General features: G+C 43.7%; 2 protein-coding genes across 3 annotated transcripts; both read right to left on the bottom strand.

Annotated features, from left to right (window-relative positions):
* Nucleotides 1–160: 160 nt before the first annotated feature.
* On the bottom strand, nt 161–9418 carry LOC119855269 (toll-like receptor 2 type-2). Its single transcript, XM_043513177.1, has 2 exons — nt 8578–9418; nt 161–2834 (listed from the first exon to the last, which is right to left on the bottom strand). Exon 2 carries the CDS (start codon nt 2824–2826, stop codon nt 472–474), a length of 2355 nt encoding a protein of 784 aa, XP_043369112.1. The 5' UTR covers nt 2827–2834; nt 8578–9418; the 3' UTR covers nt 161–471.
* Nucleotides 9419–17537: 8119 nt separating this feature from the next.
* On the bottom strand, nt 17538–23146 carry LOC119855141 (toll-like receptor 2 type-2). Of its 2 annotated transcripts, none has more exons than XM_038400642.2 (3): nt 23039–23146; nt 21561–21639; nt 17538–20719 (listed from the first exon to the last, which is right to left on the bottom strand). In XM_038400642.2, the coding sequence occupies exon 3, from the start codon at nt 20716–20718 to the stop codon at nt 18325–18327; it is 2394 nt and encodes a 797-aa protein (XP_038256570.1). In that variant the 5' UTR covers nt 20719; nt 21561–21639; nt 23039–23146; the 3' UTR covers nt 17538–18324. The 2 variants fall into 2 exon arrangements, with proteins under 2 accessions (XP_038256570.1, XP_038256571.1); XM_038400643.2 differs by having other exon boundaries at nt 17538–20718; nt 21570–21639; nt 23039–23144.
* Between the last annotated feature and the right edge of the window lie 1209 nt (nt 23147–24355).

Here is a 24355-nt window from a genome sequence, read left to right as displayed (position 1 = left end):
ATTGCCAGTCTAATAACGTGGCAGGCACTTAGGCACAGGTTGTCAAAGGTATTCAGGTGTCCAATTCCAATTGATTTCAAAAGGAGTTGGGTGTCTTAATACCTCTGAGGAGCAGGTGCTAGTAAAAAATAATCTTAAGTATATAAATAGGATGACTACATTTGATTTTAAATGGTTTATATATAGAATACAGAATTGCACCAGATTTTGCATGTTTTTGCACTACAGCCTTTTTACAGACATGTATGCAGAGACGATATGGACAAATCTCTAAACAATTTTCTGTCCTCAATGCATATATTTCCTTAACACAAATTTCATGACTATAGATTAAAAACTATTTTCACAACACCACATAGAAACTCCAGTGTTTTCAGCTTTCATGGAAATTTAGGAGCCTAATCCTGCAAATATAATGGGATCAGGCTGTTATAGTTGACCCATTACTGACTCAGTCTCGACAGGCCTTTTCTAGCATTTTAATGCTGTTTTCAAATTAAACCAAAATATCAGTTGCTGATTTTCATCGAGAGGCCATTCAAGATAGGTCTTTGTGTTCATTATTTTCCTCAGTTTACAGAATCTTTTGGGAATTGTTTGCTCCTGAATGGGCTCCAAAAGAATCAAAATTGCTGAATCATTATTCTCATCAAAGAGACGGAAGTGCGAGAACTCCAGCTCATACTTACACCACTCGCTCTGCACAAAGTGCTCTGACAGCACAAACAGAGTTTTATGACTTTTTTCAATTGAGTCAATGATGTTGTCAATGATCCACTTCCCAGGCACAAAGTCCCGTTTATGAAGGCACAGTTTAAATGGCGGGAAAGCGTTCTCAAGTTCCTGTACCATTAAGTTTTCAACCCATTCTGAGTCTCTTTCACTGTAGGAAACAAAAACATCATAGCAGAGGTCCTGATTATATGATTTCTTGGGTTTCCTTTTTGCTTGAAGCCAAGCCCAGGTCGTTTTCATGTACCAGATCACATGAAGTTTGTAGCCCAGGATCACAATAAGCAGGTTTACCAAGACCACCAGAATGCAAATTAAGGACACAGCCAAAGTTCTGTGACATTCAAACAGTGAAAGCCGAGCAGCTTTTACCTGCTGCCCTCTCACAGAAGATGGAGAGTCACAGATGTAGTTTTCTGGCCAGTTAGCCAAGACATTAGCTATTCCCTCCTGGTATTGAATGAAAGAGAGAAATTCACAAGAACAGATGAAATTATTGTCACCTGCATCCAGTGTCTCCATTTTCCTAAATGATCCAAACTCTTCCTTAGAAAAACTGGTTAATTTGTTTCTGCTGATTCTCAGGGCTACTAAGTTAGGAATAAATGGAGCATCTGGCAAGGTCTTTAATTTGTTTTTTGCAATGTAGAGTTCTTTAAGATGTGGTAGGTTTAATCTAAAATCATTTAGATTATTACTACTAACATCCAAAACTTCAAGAGTTTGAGGAATGCAGGTTGTTACTTTGGGTATTTGAGTGCCTGAGATATTTAAATATTTCAGGTTTTCTGGCCATTGACACGATTCTGGAATCTCACCAAAATTGTTTTGGCTAATATCTAGATGAGTAAGGTGTTTTAGATGAGATAGACTTCGTCCTGTCATTTCTAAATCACCCAATGCATTTTGACTTAAATTCAAAGTTTGCAGCAAGGGCCATGCACCGTCACAGGATGAATGTTCCAAATTTGGATCTGCAAGCAAATTTTCACTGAGATCAAGATAAAGGAGTGAGGAAAAATTTCTTGAAATGCTGCAAGGCACCAAGAAGACTTTAGTATTTACAACTGTGATTTTGGTAATGTTACTTATAAGATTTTTCAAACTGCTAAGATCTGAAAACAAATAAAATTTGTCTATAGTTAATCTCCATATTGTCACGACTTCCATGGGGCTTTTTCTCGTTATTTTAATTGGGTCGTGCCAGTGTCCCGTTCCCTGCAGCATACAATTGTCCAGCTCCAGCTCCAACAATTGCTCAGCATTCACCAAGATGTTTAACATTTTGTCAGTGCTTGCATCTGTAAACACAACATTTTTAAACACAAGTTTCTCCATGACAGAACGACTCATTGGCTCCAGTAATGAAGATTCAGAAGCTGTATAGAAGGCTATATGTCTCAATTCTAAACATATTACAGAATGTATAAAATCTTCTACCATCACCGATAACACCTGAACATCTTTTATGTTCAGGATGGTATGATTTATGCTGTTAACTGTTGTCAAACTCCCTGACTCGTATTGCCTGAGCCTTTGACCGTCAATCTCAAGTTGCTCAAGAACTGTAATTCCATCAAAGTCTTGCTTCCGTATAGCAGAAAAGGAATTGTTATTCCCCAGGTGCAGAGATCTCAAATTTCTGAGATTAGAAAACAAGGGATTTTCCCCCAGTGTTGTATATAAATTACCCCGTATGTTTAGATTCCGTAAGGAAAAAAGATGTCCAAACCAAATGGGTGACAAGTGAGTCAACTTATTATTTGATAAATCCAAATGCTCCAATTTTCCAAGGAAAATAAATGATTCCTTATCTATTGTCCAAATTTGATTAGATTGCAGCAGCAGCACTCTCAGATTCACACCTAGCATCAGATCAGTTTCTCCGATATATTTTATGCTGTTGTAGGACAGATTTAGCCCCATGATATCAGTTGTTAGCCCTGAAGGAATGGTGCTTAAATTCATTGAAGAACAGTCACAGAAATTAGTGGTATTACATGAAGGACACACCTGCATCGTGGCTTTTTCTTCAGAAAGGTTTGCCGTTAGGACCATGTAGATGACCCACCCTTTCCAGAGTTGGTTAGGCATGATTTTACCTAAAATTTAAGAGAGACAGAATAAGCATAACATGAATGATTAGTGGTAAAAAGGCCAAACTTGAAAAATAGTCTCTACTGGCCTATCTTCAATAAGGTGTTATGTATAGTTATTGTTTGTAAAGCCCTTGGAACATGAAAAATATATCAAGTGTTTAAAATATTACATCAAGAAAATCAGATTGTACATACATGTGCTAGAATGATTTTCTGTTTGGCTTTCAGTTCCTTTTTCTATTCCTGCTGTGTTTAACTTTGGAATGAAAAACATCAAATTAATTACTATCTGAACCAGTCTTTCACAGATCAGTGAATAATGTAGTCAAACATTCATAAACTTAATAAAAAAGAAAAGGAGTACTTGTAGCACCTTAGAGACTAACAAATTTATTTGAGCATAAGCTTTCGTGAGCTACAGCTCACTTCATCGGATGCAACCGATGTAGCTCATGAAAGCTTATGCTCAAATAAATTTGTTAGTCTCTAAGGTGCCACAAGTACTCCTTTTCTTTTTGCGAATACAGACTAACACGGCTGCTACTCTGAAACCTGTCATAAACTTAATAATAATGTAATATTTACTGGCCTTGTCCTTTTTATGCTCAAAAAGTAGCTAGGAACCAACAAATTGCTTTTTAAAAAAACGCCCTCTATTCCCTCCCATCTCACAAATCTGCAGATTTCATTTTGTGTACAAATTTTAAGCTGTAGGGTTGCTTACACTTTCTGTGCATTTCAGCTCCCATTGAAGTCAATGAGAGCTGGGGACAATCAATATCTTGTAGAAATAGCTTATTGAATCATAACATTATTTTCAAGATATGTCACTATTTCTGCATAATGTTTCTTTGAAAATGAAGAAAAGGCATTGTGTGTGTTGAATCCTTTCCCTCAACCTTCAGCTGGCTTTTGACTTTTTAGCTTGTGAAGTCTTGGGCTCAGGGATTGCCTTTTCCTAGGTGTCTGTGCAGGGCCTTCATTACCATATTGTATATGGACAGTGATGACAAACCAATATTTGTAAATATTGACAATAAATCCCTGAGAGGAGGGTTCAACACTGATGTAGCACTGGTTCCTACAGACCCTCAGCAGAGAGAAGGCTATGGTGACTTTATGCTGCCAGCGCCTTTTCTTCTGGTGGATGTTCTGGTTAGCATTGCTGACAGCCGCTCATCCTTGTTCATTGGCTGCCCCACTTAGCATCTCATTTTTCAGCTTTTTTACAGGAAATGACCAGATTGCAAAATGAGAGTGTTTGTGTGTCAGGAGTGGCATGGCTTTGTGGGGCAGCTAATGTACTGCTAGCCCAGCCTACTGTAGGCCCTGTCTGAGCAGGTAGAAAGAACACTGGTACATTCTTTGCCGTCAACGGAGTCCTTTGTTCTGCCTTCCCCAGCCCCACAGTGCAGATGGCTATGCCCCCCCATTCTTCTTTCCTTCTCTCCCATCTGAGGCTTGTCAGTGGCTACGTAGCAGAATACCAACCATAGACCAAAAAGAAACTAGGATAAGATGCTTGGAAAGAGGCTTCCTCCACGTTTTCCCATAGCCCTTGTGAGTACCACAAGAGCAGAGAAAAGGTTACCAGGGGATTAAGAAAGCAGCTGCCTAAACCTTCACCTGTGCTGTTCCTAAATAGTGCTAGTCTTATGGTTATTTAAAGGGATAGACTCATCGGTGTTTGTGCATTTATTTTATATATTGGGGGAGGGTGCATTTCTTCAACCCCTCCCTTCACACCTCCCCACCACATCCTGGCCCCACACTAGGACACTCTCCCCACGCACGAGGCCCCCCACCACTCTCACCTATCCCTCCTTTTTTCCTATTATTGCTGCCTCTCCCTAGAACTTTGGCCACAGAGTGGAAATCATGGGCGGAGAATCCCGAGATATGACCAGTGGTGAGCTGGAGCTGGTTCGCACCGGTTCACACGAACCGGTTGTTAAATTTTGAAGCCAGTTTAGAACTGGTTGTTAAAGGGGTGGGGAATCTCAGGCAGGATGGACAGGATGTGGCCCACGGGACCGTCCTGTCCATCCCACCTGAGCTCTCGGCTGGGGAGGCTCCCAGGTGAATTTTTACTGACCCGATGGCGCTCCGAGCCTTTGGCGGCACTTCGGCTGCGAGTCCTTCACTCACTCCGGATCTTCGGCGGCGGGTCCTTCACTCACTCCGGGTCTTCAGCGGCATTTCAGCGGTGGGTCCTTCAGTGCCACCGAAGACCCGGAGGAACTGAAGGACGTGACACCGAAGTGCCGCCGAAGACCCAGAGCGAGTGAAGGAACCGGTTCTTGAGCTTCTGGAGCTCATCACTGGATATGACTACACTATTCACACTTCTCTAGGCTCAGCTATGCTCCTGATACAGCAATGGAAGTCACAACAGCAAAGAATACATAGGGCCAACAAGCTGGGGGGTATCAAAGGAGCTGCTTTCCCCTTTAACTTTTCCCCTGTTCTCAGCCCAGTTGTCTAGTACTTCTGGAAAAGGAGCAGGTCAGCACTGGGGCTTCCAGCTTTCCCTACCCTCTGCTCTGACTATGGGCTTATCTCAATCATATTAGGTTGCTCAGTCACTACAGTGATGGGGAAGGGGCATAAAATTAAATAGCTGGATTACAATCAGACCCTCAATTTCATGAACCCCAAATGTACCCACTTTATAAAATGCAGAAAGAACCCTCTTTGCCTCTTAAATGGCTGAGGAAATTCAAAAGAAAACACTGAGTAATATGGCAAATATGGGAAGTTATTTACAGATAGAAAATTCTGGACAAAAAGTGAGGAAATGGCTAGCCACTAGGTGGTAATCTCTAGTTGACTCAGCTACAGACACCATGCTCCACAGTCACCAGCACTTCTTTGGTCAGTAGCCTAAACTGAAACTTCACTTGGATGCACTGTGGAGCAAATTGCATGGAGGGGAAAGAATTCTTGAGTTACTTCTCATATATTTGAAACAATCAAGCTTTTCTTTAACATGCATTATGCTGGGCACTTTTCCCAGTCTTCTGCTTTCGGCTGTGTTATTGTGTGAAATGCCAGGGAAAATCCCATTCTCATTTGTGTTCAATTTTTGCCACTACCCTCACTTTCATATTTCTGGCTAGTAATTAAATTTAAGATCTTGACCATATTCGTGGCTTTTTTAAAAGTTTTTTCCCCATCAAGGTAACAATGTTATCTTGCCCCTACACAGCATCATTGCTTTGGAAAGAAGTCCATGCCACTAAAAAGGATTGTCAGGTAGAAATTCAGAAACACCTATCATCAATCAAATATTTGCAGGGAGAGACACATTAATGTCTGTACTATAAACTTGGTATGACCTAACTTTGTAATTTGCAAGCTGTTGTACAGATTCAAGACCTGATTCTGCAGACACGTTTATCTTCACTCAAAAAAGAAAAGGAGTACTTGTGGCACCTTAGAGACTAACAAATTTATTTGAGCATAAGCTTTCGTGAGCTACAGCTCACTTCATCGGATGCATTCGGTGGAAAATACAGTGGGGAGATTTATATACACACAGAGAACATGAAACAATGGGTTTTATCATACACACTGAAAGGAGAGTGATCACTTAAGATGAGCTATTACCAGCAGGCGGGGAAGGAGGAAAACCTTTTGTGGTGATAATCAAGGTGGGCCATTTCCAGCAGTTAACAAGAACGTCTGAGGAACAGTGGGGGGTGGGGTGGGGGAGAAATAACGTGGGGAAATAGTTTTACTTTATGTAATGACTCATCCACTCCTAATCTCTATTCAAGCCTAAATTAATTGTATCCAGTTTGCAAATTAATTCAGCAGTCTTTCGTTGGAATCTGTTTTTGAAGTTTTTTTGTTGGAGGACAGCCACTCTCAGGTCTGTAATCGTGTGATCGGAGAGACTGAAGTGTTCTCCGACTGGTTTTTGAATGTTATAATTCTTGATGTCTGATTTGTGCCCATTTATTCTTTTACGTAGAGACTGTCCAGTTTGGCCAATGTACATGGCAGAGGGGCATTGCTGGCACATGATGGCATATATCACATTCGTAGATGCGCAGGTGAACGAGCCTCTGATAGTGTGGCTGATGTGATTAGGCCCTATGATGGTATCCCCTGAATAGATATGTGGACAGAGTTGGCAACGGGCTTTGTTGCAAGGATAGGTTCCTGGGTTAGTGGTTCTGTTGTGTGGTGTGTGGTTGCTGGTGAGTATTTGCTTCAGATTGGGGGGCTGTCTGTAAGCAAGGACTGGTCTGTCTCCCAAGATCTGTGAGAGTGATGGGTCGTCCTTCAGGATAGGTTGTAGATCCTTGATGATGCGTTGGAGAGGTTTTAGTTGGTGGCTGAAGGTGATGGCTAGTGGCGTTCTGTTGTTTTCTTTGTTGGGCCTGTCCTGTAGTAGGTGACTTCTGGGTACTCTTCTGGCTCTGTCAATCTGTTTCTTCACTTCAGCAGGTGGGTATTGTAGTTGTAGGAATGCATGATAGAGATCTTGTAGGTGTTTGTCTCTGTCTGAGGGGTTGGAGCAAATGCAGTTATATCATAGCGCTTGGCTGTAGACAATGGATCGAGTGGTATGATCTGGATGAAAGCTAGAGGCATGTAGGTAGGAATAGCGGTCAGTAGGTTTCCGATATAGGGTGGTGGTTATGTGACCATCGCTTATTAGCACCGTAGTGTCCAGGAAGTGGATCTCTTGTGTGGACTGGTCCAGGCTGAGGTTGATGGTCAAATACTCACCAGCAACCACACACCACACAACAGAACCACTAACCCAGGAACCTATCCTTGCAACAAAGCCCGTTGCCAACTCTGTCCACATATCTATTCAGGGGATACCATCATAGGGCCTAATCACATCAGCCACACTATCAGAGGCTCGTTCACCTGCGCATCTACGAATGTGATATATGCCATCATGTGCCAGCAATGCCCCTCTGCCATGTACATTGGCCAAACTGGACAGTCTCTACGTAAAAGAATGAATGGACACAAATCAGACGTCAAGAATTATAACATTCAAAAACCAGTTGGAGAACACTTCAATCTCTCTGGTCACTCGATCACAGACCTAAGAGTGGCTATCCTTCAACAAAAAAGCTTCAAAACCAGACTCCAACGAGAGACTGCTGAATTGGAATTAATTTGCAGACTGGATACAATTAACTTAGGCTTGAATAGAGACTGGGAATGGATGAGTCATTACACAAAGTAAAACTATTTCCCCATGTTATTTCTCCCCCCTCCCACCCCACCCCCCACTGTTCCTCTGATATTCTTGTTAACTGCTGGAATTAGCCTACCTTGCTTGTCACCATGAAAGGTTTTCCTCCTTCCCCCCCTGCTGTTGGTGATGGCTTATCTTAAGTGATCACTCTCCTTACAGTGTGTATGATAAACCCATTGTTTCATGTTCTCTGTGTGTGTGTATATAAATCTCTCCTCTGTTTTTTCCACCAAATGCATCCGATGAAGTGAGCTGTAGCTCACGAAAGCTTATGCTCAAATAAATGTGTTAGCCTCTAAGGTGCCGCAAGTCCTCCTTTTCTTTTTGCGGATACAGACTAACACGGCTGCTACTCTGAAACCTGCTAAGATACTTAATACCGTTACATTAATCAGATACAAACATGCGAAGTCCTGAGCCCGTTGGATCGGACCACGATGGGCACGGCAGGGAAAACGTCCGATAAATACAGAGCTGCCCCAGGGCCCAACCCGACAGAGATTATTATTTCTACTTTACCTAGTCAGGTGTGTGACTCACGCGGCGCCTGTCCTCAACTCCGGGCTTCTCCGGGCGGCGATGCGAGGTCGAATACACCAATATCCCGGAGAACGAAGAGCTCCTACAAACCAGGCGCCCAGCAACCAATAAGCCAGGGCTGTAAGCTGTCAAATAGGGCCCGCGGGGAGCCCGTTTTGTGGGACCCAGCAAGGCCGGGACCAGACTCAACCCCAGGGCAGAGGCTGCTTTACTCTGTCCCCGCTCGCCCCAGCGCTGCACGGAGCCGCTCCTCCCGCCTGGGGGCTGCAAGCCCCGGGGACCCGGGACCCGCCTGCGGCCGCACTGGGTGGGTAGCGGGGGCGAGCTTGTCGCGCTGGCTCCCACCTCGCCCTCAGCCTCCTCCGCGCTGGCCGGCCGCGAGCGCCCCAGGCGGCGCCCGCTCCGGCTCCGGCTCGTCCCCGCGGGAGGGCAGGTGCAGCGGCGGGGCCGCTCGGGCGCCGCAGGGCTCCGGGAGAGCCCCGCCCGCGCAGAGAAGCCGCCTGCGGCAGCGAGCCCCGGGGGCAGAGGAGACCGTCGTGGCCACCGGCAGCTCCCCCGCTCGCCGCCTGCCGGGCATCTCCTCCCGCCTTCGCTCGCCCCCTCTCCCTTTCCTGACAGGCTGCAAGGCAAAGTCAACGGTGGCCAGGCACTGGTGGTCCTCCCAGCCAGCCAGCCAGCCAGCCAGCCAGCGCTCCGCTTCCCGAACCCTGCTTCCTGGGACTTCCCCCGGGGGGAGGCTTCGCTGTATCTGTTCCCGTCTCCCCCCTGTCACTCGCTGCACGCTCTTCTTTACCTCCCCGCAGCAGCCAGGGGCTCAGAGGGAAGGTGCTCCCAGGGATCAGTTACTGTAAAGATAGGAGACAAAGCCGGGGAATAAAGGGTCCGTTTTCAGAATGACAAGCGGTAGAGTGGGGGTCTGGGCTGGGAATAGTGCTGTTCAGCTCACCCTATTCATAAACGAGCTGGGGAAAGGGATGCACGCTGAGGTGGCAGAGTTTACAGACAGTACAACATTTCTCCAGCTAGTTAAGTCCAAAGCTGGCTGCAAAAAGTTACCAAGGGGCCTCACAAAGCTGGGTGACTGAGCAACAAAATGGCGGATGAGATCAATGTTAATAAATGCAGAGTAATGCACATTGGACAACATAACCCGGACTGTACATATAAAATGGTGGGATCTAAATTAGCTGTTACCACTCGAGAAAGAGATCTTAGAATCATAGAATATCAGGGTTGGAAGGGACCCCAGAAGGTCATCTAGTCCAACCCCCTGCTCAAAGCAGGACCAAGTCCCAGTTAAATCATCCCAGCCAGGGCTTTGTCAAGCCTGACCTTAAAAACCTCTAAGGAAGGAGATTCTACCACCTCCCTAGGTAACGCATTCCAGTGTTTCACCACCCTCTTAGTGAAAAAGTTTTTCCTAATATCCAATCTAAACCTCCCCCATTGCAACTTGAGACCATTACTCCTCGTTCTGTCATCTGCTACCATTGAGAACAGTCTAGAGCCATCCTCTTTGAAACCCCCTTTCAGGTAGTTGAAAGCAGCTATCAAATCCCCCCTCATTCTTCTCTTCTGCAGACTAAACAATCCCAGCTCCCTCAGCCTCTCCTCATAAGTCATGTGCTCTAGACCCCTAATCATTTTCGTTGCCCTTCGTTGTACTCTTTCCAATTTATCCACATCCTTCCTGTAGTGTGGGGCCCAAAACTGGACACAGTACTCCAGATGAGGCCTCACCAGTGTCGAATAGAGGGGAACGATCACGTCCCTCGATCTGCTCGCTATGCCCCTACTTATACATCCCAAAATGCCATTGGCCTTCTTGGCAACAAGGGCACACTGCTGACTCATATCCAGCTTCTCGTCCACTGTCACCCCAGGTCCTTTTCCACAGAACTGCTGCCGAGCCATTCGGTCCCTAGTCTGTAGCGGTGCATTGGATTCTTCCATCCTAAGTGCAGGACCCTGCATTTATCCTTATTGAACCTCATTAGATTTCTTTTGGCCCAATCCTCCAATTTGTCTAGGTCCTTCTGTATCCTATTCCTCCCCTCCAGCGTATCTACCACTCCTCCCAGTTTAGTATCATCCGCAAATTTGCTGAGAGTGCAATCCACACCATCCTCCAGATCATTTATGAAGATATTGAACAAAACGGGCCCCAGGACCGACCCCTGGGGCACTCCACTTGACACCGGCTGCCAACTAGACATGGAGCCATTGATCACTACCCGTTGAGCCCGACAATCTAGCCAGCTTTCTACCCACCTTATAGTGCATTCATCCAGCCCATACTTCCTTAACTTGCTGACAAGAATGCTGTGGGAGACCGTGTCAAAAGCTTTGCTAAAGTCAAGAAACAATACATCCACTGCTTTCCCTTCATCCACAGAACCAGTAATCTCATCATAAAAGGCGATTAGATTAGTCAGGCATGACCTTCCCTTGGTGAATCCATGCTGACTGTTCCTGATCACTTTCCTCTCCTCTAAGTGCTTCAGGATTGATTCTTTGAGGACCTGCTCCATGATTTTTCCAGGGACTGAGGTGAGGCTGACTGGCCTGTAGTTCCCAGGATCCTCCTTCTTCCCTTTTTTAAAGATGGGCACTACATTAGCCTTTTTCCAGTCATCCGGGACTTCCCCCGTTCGCCACGAGTTTTCAAAGATAATGGCCAAGGGCTCTGCAATCACAGCCGCCAATTCCTTCAGCACTCTCGGATGCAATTCGTCCGGCCCCATGGACTTGTGCACGTCCAGCTTTTCTAAATAGTCCCTAACCACCTCTATCTCTACAGAGGGCTGGCCATCTCTTCCCCATTTTGTGTTGCCCAGCACAGCAGTCTGGGAGCTGACCTTGTTAGTGAAAACAGAGGCAAAAAAAGCATTGAGTACATTAGCTTTTTCCACATCCTCTGTCACTAGCTTGCCTCCCTCATTCAGTAAGGGGCCCACACTTTCCTTGGCTTTCTTCTTGTTGCCAACATACCTGAAGAAACCCTTCTTGTTACTCTTGACATCTCTTGCTAGCTGCAGCTCCAGGTGCGATTTGGCCCTCCTGATATCTTTCCTACATGCCCGAGCAATATTTTTATACTCTTCCCTGGTCATATGTCCAACCTTCCACTTCTTGTAAGCTTCTTTTTTATGTTTAAGATCCGCTAGGATTTCACCATTAAGCCAAGCTGGTCGCCTGCCATATTTACTATTCTTTCGACTCATCGGGATGGTTTGTCCCTGTAACCTCAACAGGGATTCCTTGAAATACAGCCAGCTCTCCTGGACTCCCTTCCCTTTCATGTTAGTCCCCCAGGGGATCCTGGCCATCTGTTCCCTGAGGGAGTCAAAGTCTGCTTTCCTGAAGTCCAGGGTCCGTATCCTGCTGCTTACCTTTCTTCCCTGCGTCAGGATCCTGAACTCAACCAACTCATGGTCACTGCCTCCCAGATTCCCATCCACTTTTGCTTCCCCCACTAATTCTACCCGGTTTGTGAGCAGCAGGTCAAGAAAAGCGCTCCCCCTAGTTGGCTCCCCTAGCACTTGCACCAGGAAATTGTCCCCTACGCTTTCCAAAAACTTCCTGGATTGTCTATGCACCGCTGTATTGCTCTCCCAGCAGATATCAGGAAAATTAAAGTCACCCATGAGAATCAGGGCATGCGATCTAGTAGCTTCCGTGAGTTGCCGGAAGAAAGCCTCATCCACCTCATCTCCCTGGTCCGGAGTCTGGATCTTGGAGTCCTTGGGGCTAGTTCTCTGAAAAGATCTGCTCAATGTGCAGCAGCAGTCAAAAAGCTAACAATGTTAGGCCCCATCAGGAAAGGGATAGATAATTAGACAGTAAATATGATAATGCCTTATATAAATCCAGGGTACACGCACACCTTGAATACTGGATGCAGTTCTGGTCACCCCATCTCAAAAAAAAAGTTGTATATTCTAATTGGAAAAGATACAGAGAAGAGCAACAGAAATGATTAAGGGTATGGAACAGCTTCCATATGAGGAGAGATTAATAAGACTGGGGCTGTTCAGCTTGGAAAAGAGACGACTCAGGGGGAATATGATTGAGGGCTATAAAATCATGACTGGTGTGGAGAAAGTGAGTAAGTGTTATTTACTCCTTCACACAACACAAGAACCAAGGGTCACCCAATGAAATTAATAGGCAGTAGGTTTAAAACAAACAAAGGGAAGTATGTCTTCAGACAACACACAGTCAACCTGTGGAACTTGTTACCAGGAGATGTTGTGAAGGCCAAAAATATAATAGGGTTCAAAAAAGAACTAGCCAAGAAGGTCAGGGATGAATCCCCATGCTCTGGGTATTCCTAGCCTGTTTGGCAGAAGCTGGGAGTGGATGAATCACTTCAACGATTGCCATGTTTTGTTCATTCCTCCTGAAGAACCTGGCATTGGCCACTATTGGAAGATAAGATACTTAGCTAAATGGACCATTGGTCTGACCCAGTATTGCCATTCTTGTTTTCCCTTACCACTTGCTCCCACTCCTGGTCTCTTTTCTCATCCCAATTTTCTTCCTCGCAAAGAAAATACCTTTTTAAGCATTAGATAATTAACCTGTCTAATTCATTATCCAGGGGTATAATTGATGAAGATTTTAGTTTAATAAAATTCCATAAGGGATTAACACACATGAATGAGAGGCGCGTCTCTGGTTACACTGGCTATGCTACCTTAGAGACTAACAAATTTATTTGAGCATAAGTTTTCGTGAGCTACAGCTTTTTTAGTCTCTAAGGTGCCACAAGTACTCCTTTTCTTTTTGCGAATACAGACTAACACAGCTGCTACTCTGAAAACTGGCTATGCAAAAAATATCACTCCTCTGCTTAGAGCATAAGTTCATCAGCTGGAGTTACTAAAGATTGTCCCAGTTTACTTCCACAGTATCCTGTTCAGGTGAAAGTTTGATCATGATTAGCTGATATGATGGGGGACATGATTTATCCTGGTCTACAGTGACTGCTTAATCATGTTCAACATTATGTTCATTAACACCATTGTTCACAACCACAAGAAAACATAGTACATTTATCAGGGACAGTAGGTTTGTATAATTTTTGGTGGCGCCCAGAACAGGTCCAAGTCCGGCCCCATATACACATCTGCTTTGTAAGCCAATATACAATAACTCCTCACTTAAAGTCGGCCCGGTTAACGTTGTTTTGTTGTTACGTTGCTGATCAATTAGAGCTGTGGCTCAAACTTTTTTTTCCGCGGACCACTTGAAAATTGCTGAGGATCTTGGCAGACCACTTAATGATCTTTCCAAGTGTTGTTTGTACCGTTAGCTAATATTGTAAAGCGCTTTGGATAAAAGTGCTATATAAAAAAAACCCTTAATAATAATTAACTTTGTTTGTTCTACACATAAAAGCACACAACTCATATTTTAATGTCAGTAGTCAACCTTTCTAATGCAATGGATGTGCCCTCTCCCCCACCGCAGCAGCCCCCAAGCTGGGGCTGGGAAGAAGGGGGGTTCTCTCCCTCTCTTCCCCACCGCAGCAGTCCCTGAGCTCAGGCTGGAAAGGAGGGGGGATCTCTCCCTTGCCACAGCAGCCACAGAGCTGAAGCGGGGAAGGAAGGGGGTCTCTCCCCAGCAGCCGCAGCCCTGGAGCCTCTTTCTCTGGCCACCATAACCCTGCACATCCCAAATTCCCCCACCCCTTCTTCTCACACCACTGCCCTACTCCCTATTCCCCCAAGGCCACCACCTCACCTTACATATGCGTCTTCTCCAGGGTCCACGCACCTAATTAATTAATGGAGCCACACCTGCGCAGCTCCACTACTTAGGTGGGTGGCCCTTCATTCTCTCATGTGCAGCCGCCCAGGAGTGCACCTTAGAGGAAACTATCCGCAAACCACCTGAATGGAGCTCATGGACCACTGGTGGTCCGTGGACCAGAGTTTGAGAACCTCTGAATTAGAGAACATGCTCATTTAAAGTTGCGCTATGCTCCCTTATAGTGTTGTTTAGCAGCCACCTGCTTTGTCCACTGCTTGCAGAAAGAGCAGCCCATTGGAGCGCTAGTGGTGGGGGCTTAGAACCAGGGTGGATTGACAGCCCCGCATCAGCTCCCAGTTCCCCTAAGTTCCCTGTGCAGCAGCCGACCAGCAGGCTATCAATTGCTGGCAGTTCAGCTGTCCCTCCCCGCACTGCCCTTTGCTGCTCCTGCCCTCTGCCTTGGAGCTGGTCCCATGAACCTCTTGCTTGCTGTGCAGGGGGGAGGGAGAAGAAGGGTATTGATGTCAGGGTGTCCCCCCCATTCCTGCCCCATCTCCACAAGCAGAGGGAGACACGACAGGGCTCACAATGGAGGGAGCTTGCTGGCGGCAGCAGCAGCTGTCTCAAAGTCTCTCTCTCTCACACGCAGGGTGTGTGTCTCCATCTCCCCCCCCCCCCCATCGTGCTGCCTTATAGAGTGTGGGGCTGCATTAACAACATGTTAACCCTTGAGGGCTCAGCCGAGTGCTAGTTTATCAGTTAGGAGTAAGGCATCCTTTGGGAAATATCCCACCCTCTGACTTCACCACCTCAACCAAGCTTCACAATCATCACTGCTGTGTATCAGTATTAAATTGTTTCTTTAAAACTTATACTGTGTGTATATATAAAATATAGTCTTATCTGGCAAAAAAAAAATTCCCTGGAACCTAACCCCCCTATTTACATTAATTCTTATGGGGAAACTGGATTCGCTTAACATTGCTTCACTTAAAGTAGCGTTTTTTAGGAACATAACTACAACGTTAAGCAAGGTGTTACTGTATATTTTTAAAAATAATGTAAAAATGTGAGGGTTCTGGGATGGGGCTGGTGATGAGGGGTTTGGGGTGTGAGGGGCTCAGGCAGAGGGTTGGGGTGCAGGGGTGAGGGCTGTGGATGGGGGTTTGGGATGTGGGAGAGGACTCAGGGTTAGGGCAGAGGGTTGGGGTGTGGGGGTGAGGGTTCTGGGGTGGGGTGGGGTGGGAATGAGGAGTTTGGAAGGGGCTCAGGACTGGGGCAGAGAGTTGGGGTGCAGGGGGTGCAGGCTCTGGGGTGGGACAGGGCTGGGGATGAGGAGTTTGGGGTGCAGACAGGCTGTCCTGGGGCAAGGGCCAGAGAAGAGGATTCCCCCTAGCCCTCTTCCTGCAGGCAGCAGCGAGCTCCGGGGGAGGGCCCCCCCCCCACTTTCCCCCTGCACCACACTCACCTTGCACAACTGTCACTGCACATGCTCCTAGAGCTCCTCTCAGCTACAGGAAGCCCCCTCACCTCCCCTGTGGTGGGTGCCAGGGGGGCTGCCATCACATGTGCGCCTCCTCCCCGCTGCTGCCCCTCACTGTAGCCTCACTGGGGGTGGGGCTTCCCCTTGTCCACTGTGGGGCAGGAGCAGTGACTGCGGGTGGGGGGGGGCTCCTGTGCTGTTGGAGGGTCCTGCTGGAAAATGAAAGGGTCTGAGGGGAAAGGGCAGGCTCAGGGTCAGCCTGCCCTGGCAGTAATCTATGGGGGGCACTAGGACCCTGCAGCAGCAGTTGATGCAGGGAGGCAGCATGGAGCTGCAGGGGAGAGACAGGGCTGCTCTGCTCCTGGAAGGCCGGCAGGGGCATTAAGTGGGGGCCGGGAGACACTTGCGGGAGTCACGCGGGGCCAGGGGAAAGACCTGGCCCCGAACATTGGTGGAGCTGGGCTCCCAGGCCCTGAATATTGCAGGAGCCCGGGCACCACGGGCCCATACAACTCGCTGCCCCTGTACATTTTAGTGTATACCAGGCTCAAGACTACTGCAGATGTCAGCAGAAACTGTGTAGTAGGGTTAAAGCCCATTCACCAAATTCCTTTGAATCACCCAATGCTAAACGGACTGTGACCTATAATCCACGACCAGTACAGATAAAGTTGCTGGCACATGGGTATTCCAAAAAGCAGGTTGGTTTCGTCTGAAAACCCAAATCATTCTAACTGTTCAAGAGTATTTTTAAAATGTTGTTTTTCTGGTGCGCCCCCGTAGTTACAACTGTTTACACAGGATATCTGGAATTCCTTCTAGAAAGCTTATGTGAAGCCTGAGGTGGAGTTCCCTTCAAATCCAGATCTTTGAATTGGGTGCAAGAGCCCATTTCTTTCTATTTCTAGTCTACTTTAGAATTCTCATATCTGTTGCTTCTACAAAGGAAATTGTATGGGGAAATCCCCCCATGGATTTCCAGAGTGGAAAGATGGAATCTAAACAGGGTATCTCAAGCTGTGACAAAGGCATATAGTATTAAAGTTCTGAAGTCAAGCACTTAAAAGTTAGGCGATGAGTGAGTAAAGGTTGCTCATCAAATGAGCAACTCTTCAATATTTCTTTTCTACCTCATAATTTAATGTGAGGCCTCGTGCCTAATTTACTGTACAGCATTTAATCCCTGCACTGAATACAAGATTATTCATTTCCTCATAGGATTTTCCATGGTGCTTGTCATCAAGGTATTTGGTGCCTTACAAACACTAATGAATTTATCTTCACAACTTCTCTGGGAGATGCTACTATTGTCCCCATTTTACAAATGGGGAACTAAGGCACAGAAAGATTATGGCCAATCTTTGCAATAATGTTTACTAATTTGAGGTGCCTCAGTTATGCAAAATGACAAACTACAGTGGGTGCAACTCACTTTGTACAACAATGTGGTGTCTGCCCATGAGGTTTGCACTGGTGCCACTACATAGGTGTGGTTACATCTGTGCAACAAATCCCATTGTAAAAAACATGAATCTACTATATAAAAGAAAGAAGGGTAACATTGGGGCAGCGATAGTGGAACAGATTAGCTGGGGCACATGGGAAGAAGGAGAGGAAACCTAACAAAGACACATACTTAACATCACACACAAGCATTTTGTCTGTTTGACTATTTTAGGTAAGCTACTAGGGACAGGGATTGTGACTTCAGTGTTTTTATAGTGCCTACAACAACATAAATAATAAACACATAGAAATAATAAAGTACATAGACCATTAAAATGTACACATAGCAATCCTGTGACTTTTGAGATTGGACACATCTCTAAGTCTTCACACCAAGTATCTGACATATTTGTCAAGTTAGTTCATTCTTAAATTGCTGGGCCACAAACAGTCCTGCTGTAAATCCACTGATTCCCCTGGAGTTACATATTTAGTCTATTCTCTTTTTATTAAGGTATTACCTGGGGAAAGATCTGGCTTCAGGAGATCTTATTTTTATCCAACTGGGCAATTTCTACTTTTCCACTGCATTTTTGTTGAATGACTCTAAATAGTGTGATGGTATCTAAAACAAACAAGACTATGTAATCAATGGATCCTGTGGTATGTTGCAGCATGTTGGCTCTCTTTTTTTACAAGAGAGAAAGCGCTCTAACTGCATTTGTTTTGGAATGGTTAAAAAGAGACTACAAAAGCATACCAGATTCAGTAGAATCTCTTCCCAAAAGCATTTTTACAGACAGGGATGCTTGGGTACTTATTAACAAAAAGGTCAGAAGACCAAAGAATGTCTAAAACAGTTGGATGTTCTCAGCTGGTATCCTTCATTTAACAAAGCTATAATTAGTTTAGTGTGCAATCAAGTCAAGCCTCCACAACACTGACATAAAAGTCAGCATAACAAAATATTTCTTAACAGGAAAAAGGCTTAGCAAATGTCCTACTTGAAAACGTAGTGTGGCTGAGTTAGTGGTTCAGCCTTAAAAGACATCATAGGATTTTAATGCTGTTTTCAAGTTATTCCAAAATATTTGCTGCTGATTTTCGTCAAGAGGCCATTCAAGGTAGGTCTTTGTGTTCATTATTTTCCTCAGTTTACAGAATCTTTTGGGAATTGTTTGCTCCTGAATGGGCTCCAAAAGGATCAAAATTGCTGAATCATTATTCTCATCAAAGAGACGGAAGTGCGAGAACTCCAGCTCATACTTACACCACTCGCTCTGCACAAAGTGCTCTGACAGCACAAACAGAGTTTTATGACTTTTTTCAATTGAGTCAATGATGTTGTCAATGATCCACTTCCCAGGCACAAAGTCCCGTTTATGAAGGCACAGTTTAAATGGGGGGATAGCATTCTCAAGTTCCTGTACCATTAAGTTTTCAACCCATTCTGAGTCTCTTTCACTGTAGGAAACAAAAGCATCATAGCAGAAGTCCTGATTGTATGATTTCTTGGGTTTCCTTTTTGCTTGAAGCCAAGCCCAGATCATTTTCATGTACCAGATCACATGAAGTTTGTAGCCCAGAATCACAATAAGCAGGATTACGAAGACCACCAGAATGCAAATTAAGGACACAGGCAAAGTTCTGTGACATTCAAACAGTGAAAGCCGAGCAGCTTTTACCTGCTGCCCTCTCATAGAAGATGGAGAGTCACAGATGTAGTTTTCTGGCCAGTTAGCCAAGACATTAGCTATTCCCTCCTGGTATTGAATGAAAGAGAGAAATTCACAAGAACAGATGAAATTATTGTCACCTGCATCCAGTGTCTCCATTTTCCTAAATGATCCAAACTCTTCCTTAGAAAAACTGGTTAATTTGTTTCTGCTGATTCTCAGGGCTACTAAGTTAGGAATAAATGGAGCATCTGGCAAGGTCTTTAATTTGTTTTTTGCAATGTAGAGTTCTTTAAGACATGGTAGCTGTAATCTAAAATCATTGAGATTATTACTACTAACATCCAAAACTTCAAGAGTTTGAGGAATGCAGGTTGTTACTTTGGGTATTTGAGTGCCTGAGATATTTAAATATTTCAGGTTTTCTGGCCATTGACACGATTCTGGAATCTCACCAAAATTGTTTCGGCTAATATCTAGGTGAGTAAGGTGTTTTAGATGAGATAGGCTTCGCCCTGTCATTTCTAAATCACCCAATGCATTTTGACTTAAATTTAAAGTTTGCAGCAAGGGCCATGCACCGTCACAGGATGAATGTTCCAAATTTGGATCTGCAAGCAAATTTTCACTGAGATCAAGATAAAGGAGTGAGAAAAAATTTTTTGAAATGCTGCAAGGCACTAAGAACACATTGGTATTTACAATTGTGGTTTTGGTAATGTTACCTAGAAGATTTTCCACACCACGAAGATCTGAAAACAAATAAAACTGTTCGATAGCTAATCTCTGTACTGTGATTACCTTAAAGGCACTTTCTCCGTTTACTTCAATTTGCTCATGCCATTGGCCAGTCCCCCGTAGTACAGAATCATCCACTTCCAGCTCCAAAAATTGTTTAGCACGCCTCAAGATGTTTACCACTCTGATAACACTTGCATCTGTAAACACAACATTTTTAAACACAAGTTTCTCCATGACAGAACGACTCATTGGCTCCAGTAATGAAGATTCAGAAGCTGTATTGAAGGCTATATGTCTCAGTTCTACACATATTGCAGAATTTATAAGATCCTCTAACATCCCTGATAACACCTGAACATCATTTATGTTCATGATGATATGATTTATGCTGTTAACTGTTGTCAAACTCCCTGACTCGTATTGCCTGAGCCTTTGACCGTCAATCTCAAGTTGCTCAAGAACTGTAATTCCATCAAAGTCTTGCTTCCGTATAGCAGAAAAGGAATTGTTATTCCCCAGGTGCAGAGATCTCAAATTTCTGAGATTAGAAAACAAGGGATTTTCCCCCAGTGTTGTATATAAATTACCCCATATGTTTAGGTGCTGTAAGGAAAAAAGATGTCCAAACCAAATGGGTGACAAGTGAGTCAACTTGTTATTTGATAAATCCAAATGCTCCAATTTTCCAAGAAAAATAAATGAATCCTTATATATTGTCCTAATCTGATTGGATTGCAGCAGCAGCACTCTCAGATTCACACCCAGCTTCAGATCAGTTTCTCTGACATGTTCTATGCTGTTGTAGGACAGATTTAGCCCCGTGACATCAGTTGTTAGCCCTGAAGGAATGGTGCTTAAATTCATTGAAGAACAGTCACAGAAATGAGTGCCGTCACATGAAGGACACACCTGCGTTGTGGCTTTTTCTTCAGAGCAATTTGCAGTTATGACCATGTAGAAGATCCATACTCGCCAGATCTGCTTAGTCATTGTGTTTGGTTTTCTTTGGTCCAACATCTTGAGAGAGAGAGAGAGAGAGAGAAATAAATATAAGGGAATTGAAATCCAGTGCAAGTTTAGTTATGAAGGAATTCACTTTCTGAATTTTTTCTTGTAGTGATTTTTGTTGGAAATTTTTCTCCCATTCCTGCTGCTTTATTTTGGAAGTATGAGAAGTCTTTGAAGTGAATTCATACTATAAATTAAATATTCATAAAATTAACAGATGACAGACCTGCTCCAATTTTTTAACAGACATACCTCTGGATGTTTGAAAATTCTGGTTTAAGTCAGGGAGGGATTTTAATAGCCTTTAACTTTGTTAGAAGCTTTAACATCATCAAAAGATGCTAATGGTATATTCCCAAAATTGTGAGACCTCCCCCACTTCATTAACTATAAGGTGCAATAACGAAAAGAATAAGTGCTTATACGTATATCATAACACTATATATATGCTTGTCTCCCTAATGTCTGCCTCTATTTTTGTACAACAGCTATGGGACCCTGATGTTGCTCAGCACGTCTAGTGTAACAGTATAAGCAATAAAGGAAAGGATGAGACATCTGTAAATTCTGCAAAAGGCAATTTAGTTTATTTTTTGAAGTTAGAATGTGATATCCAAACAAGTCCTTTCTGCATTCTATATGTACACAATATAGGTACAAGTAATACATTGCAATGCTATACATTACATTCCGCCTGCCAGAACAGCAGTTTAATTCACACAGGATCTGATCCTGCTACCACTGAAGTCATTTGCCCTTGACTTCAATGGAAGTAAGAACAGGCCCACAATTATTAAAGTTCACAAAAATATCTTATAGGAATCCTAGGTAGCCAGAGATGAAGTACTTATCTTTCTTACTGAGGCTTACAGCTCCGGTGCCAGTGTTTTGTGTTGGTCTCATGCATTAGGATCCAAGGTGTCTTCTCATCTGCAACATGTCAACAGAATCTGGAAATCCTTTGGCTGATAAACAATGGAAGGATGCCGGTCTGATGCTATGCCAGCTCTCAGGCCGGCAAACACTTTGATCTGTCCTGCTTAGTCAAAGCTTCACGCTAACAATTTCCAAATGTTCCTTAACTCTCGCACTCACTCTACGAATTCATTGATTTTGGAATGAGTAGGATTATTCAATATTCCCACTGTACAGCTACTCTGCACTATACCATCCTTTATAGTCAAACCTCTGCCATATTTATTTTTGTGCTAGAAAACGGATACACAAGTTACTGTTTATTCTTGAAGTATCTTCTCTGTATGCTGCAATTCAGCAGTAGGTCTCTTTTCTTTTGCTTGGTCAGCTCTCATTGGTGCAACCACTGACGCAATGCTTTTGTGCAAATTTTTCTTTCACAATCAGTGATTGCAACACTAACAGGAATAGTAGTTTCAGTACTTTTCTATTCCCAGTCCTTCAATTTAAATCTATACTTATTATTTTTGGATTAGGAATTGGGTAATTTTTGTCTTAGTTTACTCTTTTGAGAATGGAGCATCTCAGCTCACATAAGGTATTTTTTATATAGGTCCCCCAAGTTGAAAGTATTCTGTTCTATAAACCACTGTTTATATATAGACTATTTTTCTGGGTCAAGTTATTTAGTCCGGAAAAAAAAAAGAGAAATGTTATTTAGAGTTTTTTCATTTCTCAAGACACTGTATTCAAAGACATTATCTGAAGTGGACTTTTATTATCAACGAAGATTAAGTTAATAAGCAACAGTTCTGAAAATTGGATCAAGATCATGTATCCAAGACAGAGAATTTTAATGAAAAGGAATTTCCAGTTCTCACTGAAAAGGTGCATCTAATTAAAAGTCAGCATGGAATTTGTACTAGGAAAAAGGAAATTGTAAATTTTGCATTTGCATTTCACTTCTAAAGGAGAGGATGGACTAAAAGTGTTTATGCCTCACCACATTTCCTGACCAAAAAGATGTTACACAGCTGCATAAGTGAAAAAGGTAGAAGTGTTTTTTTTTTTTTTTTTACCAGACCTGAAAGAGGAATCTTTTGGATCCTAAGCACCAAACTTTTATAATATACTTTGCATTTTTCTGTACACAACTTTACATGTACACTTTTCCAGGTCAACCACCTATGAGTATATGTGATAAAATTTACATATATGGAAAAAAATGAGGTTCGTACACTAAAATTCTTATCTCCATGTGCATGTGGCAGAATGTCTGTGCAAATATTTGTGCTCCCAAGGTTGCACAAACAAAAGAAGCCTGGCTGCAGTTTGATCCTAATATGTTGAAATTAATAATTTATATCAACATGGCAGCTAGACATTTTCCAAAAATGATTTAAAAGTATTATACTTGCTTAAATTCCCAGCTGATCACATTTTGTTCATACTTGAAACTGATTACACAGGGGAAAGAGGGAAGCTGTTTTTTCATGAAGTTCTGTCATATGCATACAGCAACAAGCTAGAAAAAAAAAAGATTTTCCCTCTAATTCCTTTCAATTGTAGCAATGTTAGATAAAATATTTTTAGACAGACAATGAAAAACAATGCAGGATTACTAGGGGTTTTTTTGTTTTTTTTTTTTTTTTTACCCTTTAATAGCTTTTTTGTAATCAAGAGGAAAACTGCTTCGCAAAGCTAGAATTAAGTTTGTAAAGCACTTTGAAAATGAAAAAGTATGAGATAAGCATTGTATTTACTATTTAATTCTTTTGCTATTGTTTTGTTTTCAGATTATCCACCACTCTTTTGATAATTACATTTCTGTATCATCTGGAACTGGCGTGATCTGTATCGGGGCATTTAATGAAATATTGACTCTCTCCCGACATCCAGGACCAGCCCACTATCTAAGAACACACCTTTGTTACACATAGCAGTCATATTCCCTCAATCAAGAGGGCCAAAATAAGTTACTTCAGCGCTTCTGACTGCTTCTCCAACATTGTCTCAATCTTGTCTGGATTAAGTTGCAGCCAACTAGCCTTCATCCAAACCCCACATTCGTATAGACAACAGATTATTGGTTCCATTGTTCAGGCTGACTCAGAGGTGATGGAGATATACATCAGGATGTCATCAACATACTGAATGCCTCACAGCCCATGTTTCCTCATCAATACACTCTTCAGCCTCATATGCAAGTTGAACAGAAAGGTTGCTAGGATAGACACTATGGGATCATGCAAGACAGTACCCTTGGGGTATAAGAACAATTGTCCACAATTGTCTTTTGGGTTCTCTCTAAAAGATCAGAATGGAGTCACTCAAGAACAGCTCCATTCACCCTTACTAAGGTCCACAAGTGAGTCAATTCAATTCAAGAAACTGCTGACAGATCTAGAGAATCAACACAAACACTTTATTTTCATCCATCAGTAGGTAGAAATCATAAGCTAACACAAGCAGCATAGTTTCTATTTCATTCCTATGGCCAAGTGGCTCCCAAACTTGTTCCGCCACTTGTGCAGGGAAAGTCCCTGGTGGGCCAGGCCAGTTTGTTTACCTGCTGCGTCCGCAGGTTCGGCCGATCGCAGCTCCCAGTGGCCGCAGTTCGCTGCTCCAGGCCAACGGGAGCTGCTGGAAGCGGCGCAGGCCGAGGGACGTACTGGCCGCCGCTTCCAGTAGCTCCCATTGTCCTGGAGCAGCAAACCGTGGCCACTGGGAG

This window comes from Dermochelys coriacea, chromosome 4, assembly GCF_009764565.3.
Source record: "Dermochelys coriacea isolate rDerCor1 chromosome 4, rDerCor1.pri.v4, whole genome shotgun sequence".
Lineage (NCBI taxonomy): Eukaryota > Metazoa > Chordata > Testudines > Dermochelyidae > Dermochelys > Dermochelys coriacea.
Note: the sequence above shows the minus strand (reverse complement) of the source record. Positions and strands in the feature narration are given on the sequence as shown.

Excerpts from the sequence above, each read along its gene's own strand:
- LOC119855269 (XM_043513177.1), bottom strand. The coding sequence starts at position 2,826 with ATGCCTAACCAACTCTGGAAAGGGTGGGTCATCTACATGGTCCTAACG.
- LOC119855141 (XM_038400642.2), bottom strand. The coding sequence starts at position 20,718 with ATGTTGGACCAAAGAAAACCAAACACAATGACTAAGCAGATCTGGCGA.